This window comes from Papaver somniferum, chromosome 6, assembly GCF_003573695.1.
Source record: "Papaver somniferum cultivar HN1 chromosome 6, ASM357369v1, whole genome shotgun sequence".
NCBI classification, from domain to species: Eukaryota; Viridiplantae; Streptophyta; class Magnoliopsida; order Ranunculales; family Papaveraceae; genus Papaver; species Papaver somniferum.
The window spans coordinates 126,348,820-126,370,471 of NC_039363.1; the positions used below are offsets into that span (position 1 = coordinate 126,348,820).

A 21,652-nucleotide genomic window follows, 5' to 3' on the forward strand; every position below is an offset into this window, starting at 1 on the left:
TATACTTTACAATATATATGTCCTTTTTCAAGTAATTGGAAATCAACTTATACTCCTTATATTTGTCCCCCCTGATTGTCACAAAAACTACAAAGATCCAAAATATACAACAGGTATCTCGTAAGAACTCGATACAACCTATAAGAGTATAAGAAAATCATAGGTCTAACATACCATCTTCGATATGCCACGTTAAGTCTGCAAACTACTAGAAATAGTTAACTTAGCTTCTTATCAAGAAAATAATTACCCAAAGTAATTTTTTCTTATTTCGGTAGTTCAAACTGAGATCGGAGTTACTTATAAAGATTCAATTATCGGACATCAATTAGTCTAATAAGTCAAACTAAGATTATAATTAGCTTTACTTATTAGGAAAACGATTAATTTAATAATCCTTCCCTAACTTCGATAAGCCAAGTAGAATCCAAAACGATCCAGTCACTTATCAGGAAAACAATTATCAGAAAAATTCTTCCCTCGATTTCCATAACGACACTCCCTACGAATATATGTTATTAAGCGCAAGTACAAAATGTAATTTTCTCCTTGTGATTGTTATTCCCTGCAAAACAAGAGAACTGTTAGAGCATAGCCCGGTTGAACCCACCAAGCGTTGGTATGTCAAGTTTGGTTGTCATATTTTAGTATCAAAACTCATCTAGAGTCGCTTGATTAATTACTAGAGTCAACTTAGTTTAGGTAAGATTAGAAATTCTAGTAATGTTGAGACTTACAAGTATTAACGACTACAACGAAGACAGCATCCTCCCACTTAAGGTTAGTAATACTGACTTGACTTGTTTTCATTCCTAACGTATCTTTCAAGTCACTTTATATTGAAAACATAACATGCGAATATATATATAACACTCTAGTGATTATACTTGTTCATAGCGTTATGATCAAAATATCGAAGAATCATATTTTGAACTTCGTAAATACAACATCAACACAATCCATGTATATAGTTATTTGATTATGTGTGAGATATAGGTGTAATTTCATCCTAGAAAACTATGTACTTTTACATTGGTTTAGGGAAGTTGATGTATGAACTTGTTTCATAATCAAAAGGGAAATCAACAAGTGTATTGGTCCGGTTTTTCATTGAATAATATTTGGATGACCAACGCAAGATGGCAAGGTAGAATCAATCTTAACTTATGTTGAGAATCAAGGTAGAACCGTCATAATCTATATTGTGTGACATGGTATAACCGATCCTAACTAGTTTTGGGAAGCGTGGTATAACCGGTCGTAACCTATATCTAGTAACATGGTATAACTGATCCTAACTAGTATTGGTAAGCATGGTATAACCGGTCATACCTATATTGGGATTCATAGTATAACCGGTCCTATCTTAGTTTGGGAGTCATAGTATAACCGGTCCCAAGAGCAACACCGAGTTTCCAAAATTCACATATTTCTTTATGTTGTGTGTGAATGTGAAATTAGCGTTTACTAAGATAGCAAACTTTTAGATGTCGAGTAGTCGACAATATTTGAACATGTGCGTAACTCTTATCATTAATTGTTCAAATATATTCCTTGATGCTCAAGGTGATCCCAAACCGAAATATTGAAAAACATTTAATTATGATTTTCGATTTTATATATTCTAATTACCAGCAATTAAAGCATATCCTCTAAAAAAAGATTATTAATTAATGTGCTAAACTAATAATAAAAAATTTCTAAGAGAGATTTCAGAAATATTGATTGACAGTAGTTGGAAATAGGAAAACCGAAATTTGGTACTTTAATGCATATCTTGAGAATATTTTCGGTTTTGGAATTTCCTTGTTGTCCAAACAACCTTGTTCTATAAATACTTGAGTTTGCATTTCTTGCAAACTATCCTAAGAGCCAGGCAAACTTCATTCGTGTTTTTTCTGGTAGAGCCGTATATCCGGAGAGGAAAGTAACCTAATTAGGTGAAATCTCTTCCGACCGCTTATTTAAAGACTTCAGTGGGATCAAAAATCTCTACGAGTACCGCTGGTGGGAAACTAGATAATTGTATTGTTATCTTAGTTTTCGATTATTGATTTGATTAACTAGCGGTTGTTGAAACTTTGATTGCACCTAGTTTGATTATTCTTGAGAGCCTTCTCTTATGACATAAGGGTCACTCAAATTAGCTCAAAGTATCGACGATATCTTTAGAATTGTCGTTAGATCTAAAGACATCTTGTGATAATCTATTTAAAATAGACTCCGTTCTGTGCGTGATTGATCACAAGAGGATTCAATTTTTTTTGTGCAGGTACTTTAAAGATGATCGAAGAATTGAAGACGAATAAGATTTATCTAATTAGTTTTCGTATCTTGTAAATTTTGTGCACACATCTTGATCGGTTGGGATCCAACTAGATATTGTTTATATTTGATAGACTCGTGATTATCTAGTTGATAAGATCAGCATCGCTTTGTAGTTTCTCTTTGAGTTCTATATTTTTTGATTGCAAATACGAAAATTGATTATTTCGGTAATTAAGTTTCGGATTGATCTAACCAGACAAATGAGTTTATTATATTAAACATAAGAGCCTTTGTCAACGACTCAACTTATCTTTTCCCAAAGATTGAATAGAGTAGTTACCAAACAGTTTCATTCCTTTGTTGTTTAAAAACGATCAAAAGGAGTAAAGCAACTTAAGATAGTGATTTATGTCTTAAGATTCACATGCGTGACCAAAAGGTCGAAGATGCAGGGATACTGATGGAACCAACTATACAAAGTTGGCTTTTGTTCTTTGTGTAGCGGCTTAATTCTGAGAGTATTCAAAAATGGACTAGGTCCTGGGGTTTTTCTGCATTTGTGTCGTTTACTTTATTTCCGCATTATAATTGTTTGTTATAATAAAGTAAATTCACTAGTACGTTAATGCAAGACACTTGATAGTGATCCTATAGTCAATCGGTTTTATACCGCAACTATTATCAAGTGTATACCTTGTTGTCGTATTGTTTCGACTATTGTCCATAGACGATCACACTTGGTATTGGATTTGTAGGTTGAAATTAAAAGTTTGTGATGTATTTGGGTACTCTCATCTTTTCAAGAACAACACAAACGACCTTTACCAGATAAAGGACAAACATGATTTTAGTCATCACCTGCCGCAAGATAGCCTAAAACCAAAACTACTCATATGTGAACCAAATATTCTAAAACAACAAAATACTAGTATATTGTGACTTCATATATAAGTCAAATCACCAAAATCTTCTTATGATTTTTGATATAGCAACCCAAAAATTCAAACATGAAATCAACTACAAATAAAAAATCACAAATCATAAGAAAATAAGCCAACAATTAATAAAGTCGAAACTTAGATTATGAAATCCATAGTTTTCTCATAAACGAAAAGTAACACAAAGAGATTCATAAATCGTAACAAGTACTGTAATCACAATACAAGAATTTATAAATAAAAATTTATCATTAATTTTTTTGATAATTCGAATAAACTTTATACAAGTAATGATTTTTAATCAACAATTTGATTAATCTATTGGATAAAAAGATTAAACAAGAAAACTCTTCTAATCTTTTGATGCACTTTGATTATCCAGTGATGCTTCTTAAGTGTGCAACTCAAGAGACTTGTCAGCAACCGTCCCTTGTTTCTCTAGTTTCTCAACTTGTTCTTTCATCAGTGCAAGTTCAACGATAATCTCTTCAATCTTTACTTTAAGACAATCCTGATCCGAACATAGATGACAAGGTCAGTTCAAAGATTTATCATCCTATCAGTGGGAAGCCACTTTGTCTCTTTTGGATCTTGATCTTCAAAATCTAGAAGACAAGATTCCTTTTGAGATCCATTAAACCTATCAGAATCATAGTAAGTTATGGTGCTAGGAACTCATTTGTCTTCCTTTCAGTATCGGTTTCCTTACAATTCTCAACCTTTTGAGCTTCTTCCTTGTTTACCTTAGTGATACTGCCAGTCACTAGAGTTAAACTCAATCTTTTATAAGAACTATACATGAGTTTCTCAATACTTATAGTAAGCAAGAAATTTTCTAAAAAGGTTTAAGAAAAATATTTACGAACCGAAAAGGAAAAAAAAATATGTTGAGAAAATATTCAAAAATAGATTTGCTTTTTTTCTTTCCGTATTTTAAAGACAAAGTCTTTGTCCGAAAATCACAAAGATGAAAAAAGACATTTTTTCCATTTGATTATTCTCGAAAATCCCAAACACCAATTTCTGGTGTATACACGAACCTTTTGACAATATGAGTTCGCAACTACTCATTTACTATTTCCAAATTAAATCATCGAAAGTTGCAACAACAATGTTACAAGGGTCAAGATAGACATCAATTGTCAATTTTATTATGATATTTACAGACTGCGGTAATACGTGTTTCCTCACTTTTTCCAACCGAACACCTTAGATGAGGGTGCACATTCTCAACACAACCTAGTTGTGTTGATGTAAGCATTACTTATCTTACAACGAGTATCAAAAACATCGTTCATGTTTCCCTTGAAGGATTTCTGCGTATGTCGATTATCTTTCCTCTTTCCTCTTTGATCATTCCTTGAGATACCGTAAATATGAGCATCAATAAGAGATAAACCAATATATGAGACATCATGAATCTTGAAATCTCATTTTATTTTTTCCACAACACTTGTTTTATGTAGTTGTGTAGGTTTTATTAAAATTAATCACATATTACTCTCTCTCCTCCCTCTCACTCCTTCTTCTCCAACAAAATCATCAAAAACAAACCTTCTCTGCTCAGATCTAGTCCATAAATGAACTAGATCTGAGCATATTTCTTCATCATTCATTGCTTTCTAGGTTAGTTAATAGATTAGTTTAGTTTTTATTATGTTTTATACTTATCTACACCGTTTTGGTGGTTTTATCTACTCTTTTGAGGTGTATCTTCGCTTTAATCGCGATTATGGGTTATTGGATTGGGTTTTAAGATCAATAGTGATGCTCTCCAACGATGAAATCTCCATATTTGTTGTCTCCAGCGACAAACTCTTCATCGGAATCTTCATCATCAACTTATTCGGCGACGAAATCTTCATCGGTGGTCTTTTTGACGACGAAAGTTTCATCACTAGTTACAAGAGCTACTTTGGGAGCATTTCTTTCTAAAGAAGAAAAACAAACTAAATGGTTGGAATTTAATTCCGAGAAAAACCATCCTTGTTCCAATTTAATCGGATCTTATTCATACTTGTATTTGTCTTACTCCGGTAATCCTTTTCTTTCTCTTGTCGGATTTCTTGGTATTGTACTCTTACAGTATGTTCTTGTTACTTTGTATTCTCTTATTTTGATCTTAAACCCATTTTAACCTTGAAATCCCATTAATGAAAAGGTTCCTTGTTTATCAAAAAAAAAAAAAAAAAAAAAAGAAAAAAAAAGGTTTTATTGAAATTCAAGTCACTTTTATTATAGGTTTCTCTAATTTAAAATATTAATTATAAAAAAAGAAAAAATCGGATTATTGGCATCCATTCCTTCCATTCGCACATTCAATGAGCGCGAATCCGTTGGATGCTGGATGTGAAAACTATGGGGAAACCCATTTTTCAGTTTTTCTTCACCGTGAAACCCACGAGCATAGAAGTTCACGCGCGCACCCATTTTTGGTGAAAAAATTCTCCCAAACCCATAGAAATCAAATCAGTGAATATGAATAGAAGAATCAAAAGCAAACCATCTTCACCAAAAAAGAGAAGAAGGTTATCACATATAAGAAAAATGGTTGGGAAGCTACAAATACTGGTTATTGGGTTTCTGTTGCAATTACCAGTTCTTGAGCAATTGAGAAGAATTAAAGCTTGGGTACGATTCTATTCATGAGATTTAAGGTTTCTTGAGCATGGACTAGATTTGAAATCGAACAATAGATTGAGATTCAAATGGGTATGAGAATACACGGTGATAAATTAGATTAAGTTTTTAAAACCAATTATTAGGACTAGAAAAAATGGTTGTTATCAAGCTTACCGGAGATGCCAATTCCTGTCGTCTGTGATTATCCTTTTTTGGTCACAATATCGCGTACCATGTTCGTTGGGTGACAAGTCAGTGCACCTTTTCATATGTCCTATCTTGTATATTTATTAGATAGTAAAGTAATCTGTATATACTATCTTGTGTATCCAAGCACTTCTTCTGTAGTGTTTCAGTATCAAGTACCCTACTGGTAAATGGAGTTTTATGTTAAGTTAAGGTAAAACTTCATACTGTTCAGACTACAAATCAGTAGCATTTTTCCACGTCTCACAACATTATATTTCGAGTGTTGTTGGTTTTCTAATTCTGTGTGATTGGCTGTTTACAGGAGTTGGACATCTGCATCCTTTAAGAGTGTTGTTGTTTTTCTAGTTCTGCGGGATTGGGCACATTTGGAGCCTACAGGAACCAAAAACAGCTGGGGGATTCTTCATTTCATATAGTCAATCAAAAGGCAACAAATACTTCGTTTTTGCTGATTAACTTATGTGCATGTTTCACTAAGTGTGTTTATGCTGATTAAGTTTTTGCTCATTCAGTTGCCACAACTATTCAAACTTGGAGTTATGATTGAGGTGATGAGTGGCTCAACCATATTTAGAACAATCTCCCGGTTGTAATATGGTGGTGCATTTGGAAGGAACGGAATGCAAGGATTTTCAACAACAAAAAGAGAAATTTAGCAAGCATAATTAGAGATATCAAGATTCAAGCTTATTTTTGGGCCGAATCAAATACTAAGATGGGCTAATATGGTAGTTTGTTTATGGGATTCAAATTTCTATTGTCCTATTTGAGAGGGCATGGAGTAGCAAGAGTATGTGTCTACTCTTGCTCTTGTAATTTTTTCGTTCTTTTTGGTGATCGACTCCCAAGTCGGTTTCCGTTTTTTGTTTCGGTTGCATTTATTGGGTTAAGGTACCCCTTTAAGTACCTTATTTACAATGAATTCTCCTTTTGACCGATCAAAAAAAAAAATTCAATCATGGTTGTCATTGGTTAAGATTTGTTTAACATGAAATGAAGATATAACTTGGTGAATTTGGAAAATGGCTGCATAACATGTAGTGAAACTACGAAAATAGATGCATAACCTATTATGCATCTACAAAATTTGTTCCATAGCTTGTTATGCAGTCCAAAAAACAGTTATAACACGTTATGCAACAACTTTTTTGTCACTATTAAAACCAACAAAAACAAAGACTGCATAACTTGTCATGCACCTACAATAATATTTGCATAACATGTTACGCAATCGCGAAAATGGATGCATAACCTGTTATGCATCTTAAAATATGGCTGCATAATGCATTATTCATCGAGAAAATTGTTGTACAATCTTTTATGCGTCGAGAAAATAGATGCATAATACATTATGCATCAATTATTTTTTTGTATGCACTAATACAATGGCTACATAACTTGTTATAGATGCATAACTTTTTTATGCAGATGCATAATTTGTTATGCACTGGAGAAAATGGTTGCATAATTCGTTATGCATCTGCAAAATGTGTTATACATCTTTTTTGGTGGCTGCATAATGGTTATGTATCAAATTTTCGAAAATTTTGCTTAAAATGATGGTCACCTCCAATTTTTTTCATGAAAAACAAAAATTTGATATTCTTGTTTGTACTCGTTGCGTAGCTCTCTTTAAACGATTTCCAACGATATAAAATTTGTAAAATTCTAAGTCGCGGTTTTTTAGATATGCAAGTTTGCTTTATAATTATACCCCTGAAAAAATAGTATGCATAACGAGTTATGTAGCGATTCTTAATAATTTCGGATAATTTTGGGTGTGACGGAAACTAAAATTAATCGTGGGCCTGACAACAAGAATATTTTTTTTTGAGCCTTAGCCTAATTTTTCCATGCTGGATTGGATGCTATATCAAACTTGAAGAAAGCTGTTTTTAGGCATACCTAAATCTTTCTAGGCATATTGCATAAAGACAAAAAAGGATGTCAAATAACAAAATCAGAAACCCCCTTAACCAAATTTTTTTATAATGGCAAATCTTCCCTTTATGCATTAGTGTTAGTAATCTGGATTAATGATTAAAACTTTTGTTTAGTGATTAAGATAATTTTTCAGAATTATAAAGTTTTGCGTAGATGAAAAAATTTGGGGATAAAAAATCAAGTTTTTATTGAGAAGGAGAGAAGGAAAAGGAGAAAGTGAGAAAATTTCTTTCTTGATTCAATGGAGGATGAGGAGGGTCATTCTTCATTTAAAAACCTAGGAAAATACATATCAACTACAACAATGATCCAGAAATGGCTGATTTCTTAGATTATGAGAATGATTTTACACAAACTCAAACTCAATACAAGATGATGATTTTTATGAGCCAAATCCAGATGATGAATACATAGAAGAGGAACCCAATGCTTTTAACACAGAGGTACACTTCTATTTTATGTTTAATCTCACTTTTGTAGCTTGAAATCATCAAAAAATTGTATTTTTCATCATGGTTCGGCGAACCAGGACTACAATCGGCTTAAAAATATAAGTCGAACCCACTAAATTGATGAACAGTTCGGCTAGCTGAATTTGTTAACGTAATACGCCGAACCTTCATTTTCCAACTTCCAACCTATTCGCAAGATCCTAGTTCGACTTATATTAAAGTCTAATAACAAGTCGAACCTATTCCTGAGAGTTTTGGAAGAAAATATGTTACTAGTTCGGCTTATTTAATGAATATCATATGAGCCGAACCTGTTTGAAATATTTGGTTCGGAAGTAGTATAAATGCCAAGTATACCATTAATAATTTTTGGATTCATAACTTGTTAATGATTCGACCCATATTGTGATTATTGTAGTAGCCGAACCTTATAAATGCACTAGGTTCGGCACATATTATGATTATCGTACAAGCCGAACCTAACCATTAATTTTTCTTTGTAGTATCTAAAAATGTTCGGCTGTCCCGAAATACAAAATATGTGCCGAACTAAGGTAACTTTCATTGTGTTGATGAAACATAGAGTAGTTCGGCTGATAGGTGAAAAAATAATATAATCCGAACTTCGTAACTTCAAATACACAAGTAATGTTCGGCTGAAATTTCATACAATCGAATAAGCCGAACTTTTACTTCGCTATATATGTAACCGTTTTCGGCAGATAATTGATATTGACTTATAAGCCGAACTGTTCATAAACACTTTCAGGGTGAAAATAATGAACTGTTCGGCTGATAACGGAGACAAATTATCAGCCTAACATCAATATGTGATCGTTAAAAACCAACTTTGTTCCGAATTAAACCTATTCAATCAATCATAAACAATAAAATAAGAGATGGATTTGTGATAAATACCTTCTAATTCCATTTTAGGAGTTTTTTTCTTCAATCAGTTGAATTTTTGGTTCAATTTCAGATTCTGCACATTCAACTTCTATTTGTTCTTTGATTGATGGATTAGAAAAGGATTCAGAACGTCTACTTCCAACTTTTTGCACTGTGCAAGTCATTATATAGTTGAATTTAATCCATGATAAATTTTTACCAATAGATGATTAATTATAGCGATGGGAAAAAAAATTGTCGACAGTTCACGAGGGTTGAGCAAAAGGAAGAAGGAAGAAGAAGAGATATATATGATAGGAAACTGATTTTGATTTTAGTTTTTTTCTTTTTTTTTAAAGGTAAGGATATATTAATAATTTAAATTGTTTGAGGGTATATAAATAATTGCACTACCATTAGTTACCCCTTATAAAATCATCCTAGATGGAAAAATAATTTTGTATGCCCAGAATTTTTGTGTATGCCTAAAAACAGCCTTCAACGTGAAATCCACCGTGTATTGGACTGGATACTACGCTAAAATCTATTAAATTCGTAGGATTTCATCAGCGGCTCAGCCAAATTATTGAAGCCCAAACCCTAATAGGCGTACATACAAAGCCTAAGCAAGCCCAACCTGCTTCGGTGTAAACTGCATTTACTTCCTCAATTCAGAAATACAGAAACGTGGCATCATTCTTGTCCATTGATACATGAAAAAGTTTCTTGGGATTCCACAGGGGTAATAGTACACAGAGGTTTATAAAATTTCTCCCTGGTTTCTCACAGACAAGACTCGCTCACAAGGTCATTTCTCTCCTCTCTGAAACGGATAACGTTCGCCCTTCCCTCTTCTCCTCCTTTCCCTTCAAAAACCTAAATATTTAGGGTTTTAGAAACTAAAAATCTTCAATTGTTTACAGAAATGGCCATGTCTTTGAGTTGTTCGTGTTGGTCTACTGTTATGTCTGCAGATATAGCGATTACTAGGTCTACTTCATCTTTGTCACCATTATCTCGTGTTTCTTTTCCTTCTTCGGTTAGCTCAAGAGCTGTTCGTTCTGTAACTTGTGCGGCTGCATCTTCTTCTCCTACGCCTGCAACACCACGTAAACCAAGAGGGATTACTAAGCCTAAACCTATTTCTCCTGCTATGCAAGAATTACTTGGAGTTACTGAAATTCCTCGTACTCAAGCTCTTAAACAGATTTGGGCTTACATTAAGGAGCATAATCTTCAGGTAATTTATCCCACATTCATTTCTTGTTTAATTTTTGTAATTTATTTCAAGTATTTTTTGGGGTAAAATAATGGGTTATGTGTAATTTTGGTGTCTGTGGTGGCTGTATTATCTATCTCTTGATGTTAATTTGGTGAGATGTTATATTTTAGTGTTTTAGCTTTTTTTATGTTTTCTGTCTGAAGTTTTGGATAAGGTTAGTTTTGGATTTGGAGTCTTTGGACCCTTACCCTTAACATAGGGTTCATTGTAGTCATAGGAAAGGAGTGATGGAACCCTCTGAGGGGAAATGTAGCCTCTTCATGAACCTCTTTTGTATTTTTATTCTTTCTTTTGATGCTGATTTAGTGTATTCATGTACTTTTGTTGTTTATGTTGATGATATTAGTTTTTGATAGTCATTTGTGGATTGCTCCCGTTATCTTATGTTAAGTTAGTAGTAGTTGAAATGTTAGTATAGGCATATCAATGTGACACAACTAGGAATCATATTACAAGATTTGATGGTTATTGTGTTGAAACTATGGTGGTAGTGATGAGGTAAGGTGGGGAGATGGTGGTGGTGGCAGAAAAAGAAGGGAGAATGAGAAATAACTTTATTTTGTTGAAGTGTTTTTTTGGGGGGTAACTTAATGGGTTTTGTTTATGTTCTGTGGCTGTGTTATCTCTTGGGAGGTTAATTTAATGAGATGGTTTTTTCTGTGTCTTACTAATCAGTTTTTGTATGTTTTTAATTTTTGATGTTTTGGATAAGGTCTGTCTGTTTTGGACTCTTTTCTTTAACAAAGAGTTCAATATGGTCACAAGGAAGGGGTGATGGGGAGCCCCTCTGGTGGGAAATCTAGCCTCTTCATGATACTCTTTATGTAGCTTTCTTCTTTTTTTACTGTGTCATCCTCTTCATGATACTCTTTTCGTAGCTGTCTTTGTGTGTTTGTTGATGATATTTGTTTTGGTAGTATAGGGATATCAATGTGACACAACTAAGCATCATATAAAAATAAATGATGGTTAGATCGTGTTGGATAAGGTGGTATTGACGAGATGATGATAATTTTCAAGGAGTAACATTTTTTTGTTTTTGTTTTGACACAATCCCGCGGGCTAAGAGCCCAAAAAAAGAAGAAACACAACAAAAGAAACTTAAACAACAAAACAGAAACAAAAACTAACTTCTCCTCTTCTTCCTTCTATGATAAACCTGTTCTGCCTTTTGTTTTCAAGGAGTAACATTAGTGCTAACTAATTTTGATGTTAGTTAGGAATCTGTGATTCTTCATTCTGTTATGCTAGAGAGTCCTACATATTCTCTGTTGGTTGGTGAGCAGTCCGTGTTTGTTTTTCCAATTTGTAATGAGTCAAAAGACAACCACTTGTTCTGCGAGCAGTTGCCCTCCAAATAGAGGTTTCTGAATGGAACTTTTTCTCTTGTTTAATGGTTGTGAAAATGAAATTCATGACTTACCTTTGTGCGTTTTTGAAGCTGGTGTTATTTTCGTTCTTCAAATGTGTGATGGGTTTTTTCCTGTGTTGGCTGTATAATTGTTTTGTAATTTTTGTTTGTTCTAGTTCGTCAGGAAACATGATTTCTTAGTAGTGTGTGGGAAGTTCTGCTACCAAGTTAACTTCAGTGTGTGGGAAGCGTGCATAATCCCATGACTGGTGTTGCCGATATAGGATAACTACAATAACCTGTCTAGTCTTTTAGTTAGCACTAGCAGCATGCATAATTCCATGACTCCTATATCAGAATTGCATCTTTGTCTCGCGCAAATACACATATGATTCTTCTCTATCACGGTATTACCTATGACCTATAGAATCTAACCAATCCTGATTGTGTCGTTCTTGTATGATAAAAGCCTGTCCACTATAAACATTGTTGATGTGGTTTTCTTAAAATTTAGGGTTGACTCAGTTCTTTTTAACTCATTTGTATTTGTTCGTTACGAACTGCAGGACCCAGAGAACAAGAAAATCATCGTGTGTGACGAGAAGCTGAAGAAAATCTTTGCTGGCAAAGAACGTGTTGGTTTTCTTGAGATCTCAGGGTTGCTCAATCCTCACTTCATCAAGTGAAATGTAGTGAACCAGTCAGAGGTATATCTTGGAGGGTGTTGCAGGCATTAAAATGGAGCTACATGTAAATGAGCTTTTTTTGTGTTCAGTAGTTGATCAGTAGTAGTAACAGGGCAGACTTAAGTTGTTCGTAGCTTCCTATATTGCTTTAAATCTCCTTTGGGTTTCAATCAAACTAGCCTTAGTTTTTATGTCAATTTTTGCTCTGGGGTTATTATATAGTTGGTAGACTTTTGATATCAATCCTATTTTGTTAACTGTTGTCAGTGGTCTGATTTGATCATTCTATGCTTACCCGTTTGTGGAATTGACATCTGCTTCTGCTGCTCTGCGTGGGTTATGTTATGACTATTGGCCTATATCTATTATTCCATCTGCTTGGAAAGTTTTGTAAGCTTTTGAAATTACATGGAAGATTGCTGGGAACACTGAAAATATTAAGCAAGTTAAAACAGATCTGGCTTGAGATGCTCAGTGTTTTTTATTTCAATCAAAACCCTTGCTATTCTACAAAATGAAATCTGATCTGTGGAGGTGCATGAAACCTGAAACGGACAGACTACCCTGTCCTTTGCTGGTGAGTTGATCCCTTTCATCCCGGTGCAATTAGAACCTTTCTAATATTCTCATTAGACATCTTCTCAAACCAAACAAAACCTAGTTTGCTTATTTTTTTTTTCTAAAGGAAATAAAAAACGGAAAATGGGTCATTTGTTCAAATATTTCTAAAACACGGTTCAAATGGACGAATAAAAATAGTTTGGGTGAAATGGACACAAAAAAAATAGCAAGGATGAAATCCAGTTTCATCATGACTTAAACTTAAAAAATAGCAAGGATGAAACTAGATGCATCCTGATGTAAATTAGAAATAAGAAAAAATATTTGAAAATGGGTAGGATGAGACTGTTTACATCCTGGTTATTTTTACATTTTTGTCCATTTAAACAATATCAAAATCTAACTGTCCTTTTAACCCAGGAATTGTTGATTTTGATCTTTTTAACCAATTTTGTGAATAAAAAACCTAGTTTAGTCAGATGATACATTTTGCATCCCTTCGAAAATATCCCAAAGATCACACCAACATGCGACTCATTTCCTTTTGTCGTTTTTTTTTTCTTTTTTTTTGTTTTTTTTTTGCAGCTTTGCTAGTAAGCATTCCTCTTGAATCAAGAGAAAGTTATAAAAGAACTGTATCTAGTTCACAACCTTAATCAGGACACAAACACATGTCCTCAAATGAACTGCAACATCATCAAAATGCATTTTAAAAGCGCAGACACTAACTTAAAAGAGTTAGGCATATAACCACTTGTACACTACTTAAATCCATTTTAACCTTTTTTTTTCCATATAAAGCTCAGCCGCATTTTCTTGAGACCACCACCGAACTTGTACCATGAATCTTGTTTAATCACAGCTTAAGAGCATGCACAGCTGAAGGACTCTTATTATATTAGACAATGCTTACAAGTTTGAAGCTTTTCTTTCCCACTTTGAACTGGATTGGCTGGATTGTTTCGGGACCACGATCGGTCGTTCTCAGCATGGGCGAAGCTCCTCCGACATAAACCGGTGGTCCCCCGTCTGCTTTTCCGCCGATTCCTCTTGTTTCTGCATAATCACACTAGGTTATCATTTGAAGCTATACCAGCAATTCTCAGTCCATGGCTTTTTAAAAAGTTGAGATTATGGGTCTGGTATGATCTTAAGATAATGTGTTTAGATACCTAACATCCCATTTAAAGCATATTTATTACTCATGCTTGTATGCTATAACAAGTATTGAATCCAGTGAAAATGTTGCAGAACCTGAAGGATTAGGGACCACTATCAGTTTGCAGTTCATAGAACTCAACTGCATCGATCCTTCGATCTCAATAAAGTGGGGAACTCAAAAATTAAATCTAGAGAACATCATGGCAAGAGATATAGTACAGCTACTTCTCTTCAGTTCTCCTCCAATCGTTCTTGTTACCCGAATCTAGTTAACGTGGTGGAAAGTTAGTTAAGTATGGAAAACATCAACTAGGTATTATTTGAACTTGCTCAAGCCTAGTTGGGATATGCACATGATCCACATGCATCTAGAAATGAAGGGCCAATAATCCATGTAAGCCACATTCTTCCACTGTCTTGATTTGCGCCAAGGATGTATAAATTCACTTCATCTACTTGGAAATTTAACTTAGGTGGTGATAACTTTGCCTGTAATTCCGCATTTAAAATGTAAAGACGAGCTATTCCCCTTTATCCCATATTAGAGGAAAGCTTAGTAAATGTAAAAGCAAAACATAGAAACTACTAATGTTTTGTTACTAAAAATGCTGAAAAAGATCAAAAATAGACTATATCCGTGCATCTTGTCTGGGATAAACTAAACATACGGTGTTTTTTTAATGTTGAAGTTTGCTGCATAGCGGAGAATAATCCAACTCAAAATCAACTGGCAACAAGGTGAATAGCACACGACTATCTATTGTTTTAAAGGTCAATTAGGCTATGCAATATGAAACTAATTTCACTAAGCTATCCTGCCTGACATTATATGAATTAGGCTATGCAATATGAAACTAATTTCACTAAGTTAGCCTGCCTGACATTATATGATCCGACATATAGGAATCACTTTAGGGGTGGCATAATACACCACCTGATTAGCTGCACAGTAACAGAGGCAACATAAATACAGCCACGGAAACTAAGTGTCCGTCTGGAGTCTGGACCTGCTTCACCTGGAGCAGGATGATAAACGAGGTAGCCGATTCCCAAAGTACAGTTATCAGTTCTATCTCTTCCAGTACCAATGTACTTCACTCTCTTCAGACAATAAAGTTTTGGGTGCAAATATCCTGCCACTACCTGATATATAGTCTGATCAGATAATTGTGGTTTGTGAACCCTACAGACAGTACCCGCCTCAACCAACTTCATTTCCAGAAACCTCTCTCTCTCTCTCTCTCTCTCTCTCTCTCTCTCTCTCTCTCTCTCTCTCTCTCATGTCAGTCATGGATCTAAGTAATCAGAAAATCACAACCCCCAGAATTAGTCCTAACAAAATCCTCATGGAGCTGAATTGCTCAAACCCATTTTGTTTCTTCTGTGTCATGAAAGAGACAAACCCATCTTTGAGAACATCAGGAATATCCAAATGCTTCAAAGAAATACCCCATAAACATGATCAAGAGCATGTTCTTGTTCTTAGTACTCTCTGGAACATTGCCATGACACATCCTAATGATCCTGAATTTCCTTCTTCAGGTGTCTTTGAATGCATGGCTAGTTTAATTCGTAAAGGTCTTCATAATAGAGATTGGCTTCTCAGAGATCAAAATATATACATACCGTATTATGCTGCACATATTATTGGCTCTTACACGATGAATAAGATCGAGTTTGCAGAAAAAGCTGTTAAATCAGGTGTTATTTCACCATTAATGGAGTTAATGAGAGGAAAAATGAGTTGGGTTGAACAAAGGGTTGCAGTTCGTGCATTAGGCCATCTTGCTAGTTACAAAACTACTTTCGATTCCGTTGCTGAATATGAAAAGGAGATTATCGAATTAGCCATGGAAATTGCTTCAACTTGTCTTGACGTGGTGTACGTTAAGTTTGTTGCAGTGAAGGATAAGAAGAAAAGGTTAAGGTATCATTGTGATTTGCTTACCAGAGGTGTTGGAGGGTCAGAAATGGAGAATGTCAAAGCTGAAGAGTGGGCTAGTCAACTTCAATGTTGGTCTATTTATCTTATAAATTGCTTTGCTTGTAAAGAAAGATCTTTAAATCTTATTTGCAAACCAGGTTTTCTAAAAGATTTGAGCATGATGTGGGGAGGTTTAGTAAATCATACATCACCTTGTGGGATTGGATTAATTAGAATTTTGTGTTATAGTAAAAGAGGAAGAAAAAGTATTTCAGAATCAAAGCATGTTCTGCAAAGTCTCTGCAATCTTGCAAGATCTTCAGATGATTGGCAATATATGGGTATTGATTGTCTTCTTTTACTTCTTAAAGACCAAGATACTCGATTTAAAGTCATGGAGATATCAGTATTAGTTCTTGCGGATCTTGTGGAAATGAAAACCTTAGGAGGAATACGCAAAAGAGTTGGCGAATCCATTACGGAAACTCTCTTACTCGACTTCGATGAAACCAAGAACGTTGGCTGCAGCAATGTTGTCGAAAACGCGTTAAGTGAAGTATGGCATTGGAGAGTAGAGAGAAGACAAAGAGAGATGGGATTCAGTGAAGAAGAGATAGAAGAAAGAAGGGTTGTAGTGGGTGCAATGAAACAGCAAGGAAACGAGAGTTTCCGGTCGGGAAATATCGAAGAAGCTATAATGAAATTTACAGAAGGTATAAACTTATGTCCATTGAAAATGAGAAAAGAAAGGATGATTCTTTACAGCAATAGATCTCAATGTTATTTACTATTAAGAGAGCCAGATTTAGCTATTAGTGATTCAACCAGGGCATTAAGTTTGTCGTACCCGACGAATTCCCATAATAAGAGTTTATGGAGAAGATCACAAGCTTATGATATGAAAGGATTAGCTAAAGAAAGCTTAATGGATTGTATTATGTTTGTCAATGGCTTGATTAGTTCCGATTATAAGGAGAATGCTAAGGTTCCTTATTATGCTTCACGTATGATCAATAGACAAATGAGTGTTACGTGGTTATTTGCTGCTTCGGAGCGTAAGTTAATTCAAGGGGTCGAAAAATATGAACTGGATGGTTATCAAGATGATTCTGATTACGACGACTGCAACCATGACGATGATGATATCATGAGGATGACGAAAGTTTCTATGCCCGGTACAAATCTAGCTATTGCCAATTATTTCATGTTTTATTTTTTTGTATTTGGCTAACATCATGCACTTGGCGTGGTCATATACTCAAATGTATTTGACATAGACCGTGCAGTTTTTAATTTTGCCTCGAGTAGCCGCGGTGGAACTGAAAGTTGTTTGCATTTTGACAGGTCTTTCACCCATCGAAGAAGACGATGAAGGAGAGCTGTTGATGACGAGAAGGAAGAAGAAGACCTCGCCATGGAGACGGTAAAATGTAAATGTGATGAGCAATGAAACAATTATATTCATCACTAAAGCGGATCGACGACCCAAATCCCAAATCAAGATATTTTTTTTCTTTCTTTTGGTGTCAACACCCAACAAATTCAGTCCATACGGAATCAGCATGGCCATTGACAATCCAGCTTACCTTCTCGAGCGACAAAAACACATGCTTGTACGGGCAGTGGATTAAATAATTTGGGGCGCACCTATGTTTACATATCCTTGCAGAATTTCCAAAATTGTGTCGGAAAATTAACACATGAGAACGTACAATCTTTTGTGATATACCGAATTTGTAAGAAGAATATGAAATCAATGAATGTCCGATTGTAAGAAAATTTGGGGTACGAAAATTTATATGAATTCATGCATGAATCAGTTAGGTGCATTATTGAGGACCACTCCGTTATATTTACACCCATATCTCTTGCATTGTTTATCTTGCGTCTCTATGTAATTTTTTTCTTCTTTTTTTGAAGGTAATGCTTTGTCATTCTTGTCAAACAGGGTGTGAAAAATAGTTTTTACCGTTTTAAATGGGGTTTTGTTATCTTGTGTATCAAGACAGTGTATTCTTCATCAAAGAAAATGAGAGAAACTCTCAGCAGAGTAAATGATTCATTACACACATTGTCTGTGTATTACATAATATTTGTGGACAGGATTCACAGGCGAATCACAGCTGTCACACGTGTGAGAACATGACAGTCAGATAATACATCAGCTGACTAACACGTGGGACTCTAAGTAACCTTAACCTGCACTGCAACATAGGACAAGCATAAATATTAAGAACCGAATGGGTGAAGCAACCACATGTAGCTTGTCTCTGAGAGAACCGAATCTGGGTACATGTAGACTCTTGGTAAAAATATCAGCAATCTGATCAATAGTATTAACATAGAACACATCAAGAGCCTTTGACTGAACCAATTCCCTGATGAAATGATAATCCAAGTGAACATGCTTCATCCTTGAGTGCATGAATGGATTAGAAGCCAAGGAAATAGAACTGATATTGTCACAACCCAATCTTTGGATTCCAGGTAATAGCATATGAAGGTCTTGGAGGAGAAAGCAAATCCTAACAACTTCAGCAGCACTGTGAGCCAATGTTCTGTACTCAGCTTATGTACTAGATCTGGCAATGGTGGTTTGCTTCCTAGATGACCATGAAATCACATTAGAACCAAGAAAAATACAATAACCCCCTGTGGACCTTCTGTCATCTACACAGCCAGCCCAATCTGCATCAGAAAATCCCAGCAAGAAACTGGTGCCTTTTGTGAAATTTCAGCCAAAATTCAGAGTGCCCTTCACATATCTAAGAATTCTCTTAGCTGCAGCCAAATGAGTATCTCTAGGATGTTGCATATGTTGGCAGACCAAATTAACATCAAATCTTATCTCTGGCCTTGTCGAAGTCAGATACTTCAAAGCACCCACCAGTGATCTGCATTCTGTTGGATTCTCAAGAAGCACTCCATCAGTTTTAGAGAGTTTAGTAGAAGGTGAAAGTGGAGTGTTACAAGCTTTAGCTCCTTCCATGTGGAATTTGAGAAGTAAATCCAGTGCATACTTGGTTTGAGAAATAAACAAAGAATTGTCATTCCTGGTTATCTCAAGGCCTAAGAAATAATGTATAGAACCCAAATCCTTTATTGGAAACTGCAGTTGAAGTTGAGCAATAAAAAACTTCAAAAAAGTAGCTTAAGACCCGGTAAGAATGATGTCATCAACATAAACCAGTGCAACTGTGAGCTGTTCACCATCTTTATGAACAAAGAGAGAGGAATCTGCAGTGGAGGTCTTGAAACTGAGAGATATGAGAGCTGAGCTGAGTTTATCATACCATGCTCTTGGTGCCTGTTTGAGGCCATAGATAGCTTTATGCAAGAGACATACATGGTTAGGTTTGTCCCTGTCTATAAAACCTGGAGGCTGAGACATGTAAACAGTTTCTTTGAGGCCTCCATGCAGAAAAGCATTACTCACATCAAGCTGATGAATGAACCAATTGAATTGAACATCCATGGATAAGATAAGTCTAATTGTAGTTGGTTTGGCCACTGGACTGAAAGTCTCATCAAAATCCATGCCATGTTGTTGATGATAACCCTTAGCTTCAAGTCTAGCATTAAACTTATCTATACTCCCAGCTGGGTTTTGTTTAACTCTAAACACCCATTTATAACCTACAATATTATGGCATTCAATTGGAGGAACAAGGGACCATGTACCAGCAGTCTGTATGGCTGTATATTCTTCAACTGATGCTACATTCCAAACTGCTTATTTCTTTGCTTCAGAGATACAGGTAGGAACTCTAGATATATAAGCAACATGCAGAGGATGTTTAGTAGCATAGTAAGATTTAGGAGTAAAAATTCCATTCTTGCCTCTGGTAGTCATGCTATGATCATTCATGGTTACAACAGGAGTATGAGTAACAGATGTAGAAGAGACTTTTGAAATGGATAGATTGTCAGGAAAAGAGATAGATGAAGAAGGAGTTATATATGAAGTAACAACAGATTGATATGGAAAAGAAGACTCATTGAAGGAGACATGTCTAGAGATATAGATAGTGTTAGTTACTGGATCAAAGCATGTATAACCTTTGTGACTCAGACTGTACCCAATAAAGATACATTGTTTGCTTCTAGGCTCAAGTTTACTAGTAGTATAAGGTTTTAGCCAGGGAAAGCAAACACATCCAAATACTTTTAAGAAGTTATAATCAGGAAACTTTTTGAATAGTAGATCATATGGTGTTTGGAAAGCAATATCTCTAGTAGGCAGTCTATTAATGAGATAATTGGCTGTTTGTAAGGCCTCAACCCAAAAAGAGACTGGTAAACCTGATTGAAACAAAAGTGTTCTAGTGACACAAATAAGATGTTTATGTTTGACCTCAGCAACACCATTTTTCTCAGGTGTATTAGGACAAGACATTTCATGAGTTATGCCTTTTGCACAACAGAATTGATGAAGAAATTTGTTTATAAATTCTCCACCATCATCAGTTCTTATGACAACTACAGATGTAGAGAACATATTTTCAATTTTAGAAACAAGAGTTACAAAAGAGTGTTTAAAATCAGATTTAGATGATAAAGGAAGAACCCAACAATATTTTATAAAATCATCTACAACATTTGCATAGTACAAAGTACCAGAAGTAGATGGAGTCTGACAAGGACCCCGTAAATCCATATGCAACAATTAAATAGGTTTAATAGCCTTATTACAAGATAATTGGAAAGGTAATTTTTGACCTGCAAATTTTGCAGTGATTAAAGTAGAATGGTTTATTTGGAACATTGGACAATTGAAGTTTATTACACAGTCTTTGAAGTGTTTGAAAAGAAGGTGTCCAAATCTTCTATGAAGGAGAGCATGATCAGTGGTAATGGATGTGAAGGCCTGAGGTTGTGTGTTGAAAGAGATTGGATAGGGACCATTTTCATGTGGCCCTTGGAAGAGAATCTTCTCAGAAGTGAGAACCCTCACAACAAATCCATCAGAATCAAGAGTTAAAGAGCAGTTGTTATCAGTTGTAAACTTATGAATAGACAGAAGATTATGTGATGATTGTGGAACAACTAAGACATCCTTAAGAATAAATGAATGATCATTAGCATGTCTAGTAGTGTTTCCTTTGCAAGAAATGGACATACCTGATCCATTAGCTGTTTGAATCTCTTCAACACCATCATAAGAAGTAATGTCCTGTAGTTGAGTTGTAGATGTTGTAATATGATTGTTAGCTCCACTATCTGCAATCCACTCTTCTGCATCAAATGTATCTGCTGCTGCTAGCATGACACTCAGATTAGCTGGAGGGGATCTTCCTTTGTAAGAGAAATTTAACCTGTGAGTGCAATTTGGTGCAATGTGACCATCTTATTTGCAGATTTGACA

At 35.0% G+C, this 21,652-nt stretch overlaps 2 protein-coding genes across 2 annotated transcripts; both read left to right on the top strand.

Annotated features, from left to right (window-relative positions):
• Nucleotides 1-10,097: 10,097 nt before the first annotated feature.
• On the top strand, nucleotides 10,098-13,014 carry LOC113289202 (zinc finger CCCH domain-containing protein 44-like). The gene is made up of 2 exons (XM_026538403.1): nucleotides 10,098-10,562; nucleotides 12,522-13,014. The coding sequence occupies exons 1-2, from the start codon at nucleotides 10,248-10,250 to the stop codon at nucleotides 12,639-12,641; spliced, it is 435 nt and encodes a 144-aa protein (XP_026394188.1). The 5' UTR covers nucleotides 10,098-10,247; the 3' UTR covers nucleotides 12,642-13,014.
• A 2,603-nt stretch (nucleotides 13,015-15,617) lies between these two features.
• On the top strand, nucleotides 15,618-18,139 carry LOC113289203. Its single transcript, XM_026538404.1, has 2 exons — nucleotides 15,618-17,462; nucleotides 17,632-18,139. Exons 1-2 carry the CDS (start codon nucleotides 15,644-15,646, stop codon nucleotides 17,712-17,714), a joined length of 1,902 nt encoding a protein of 633 aa, XP_026394189.1. The 5' UTR covers nucleotides 15,618-15,643; the 3' UTR covers nucleotides 17,715-18,139.
• The last annotated feature ends 3,513 nt before the right edge of the window (nucleotides 18,140-21,652 follow it).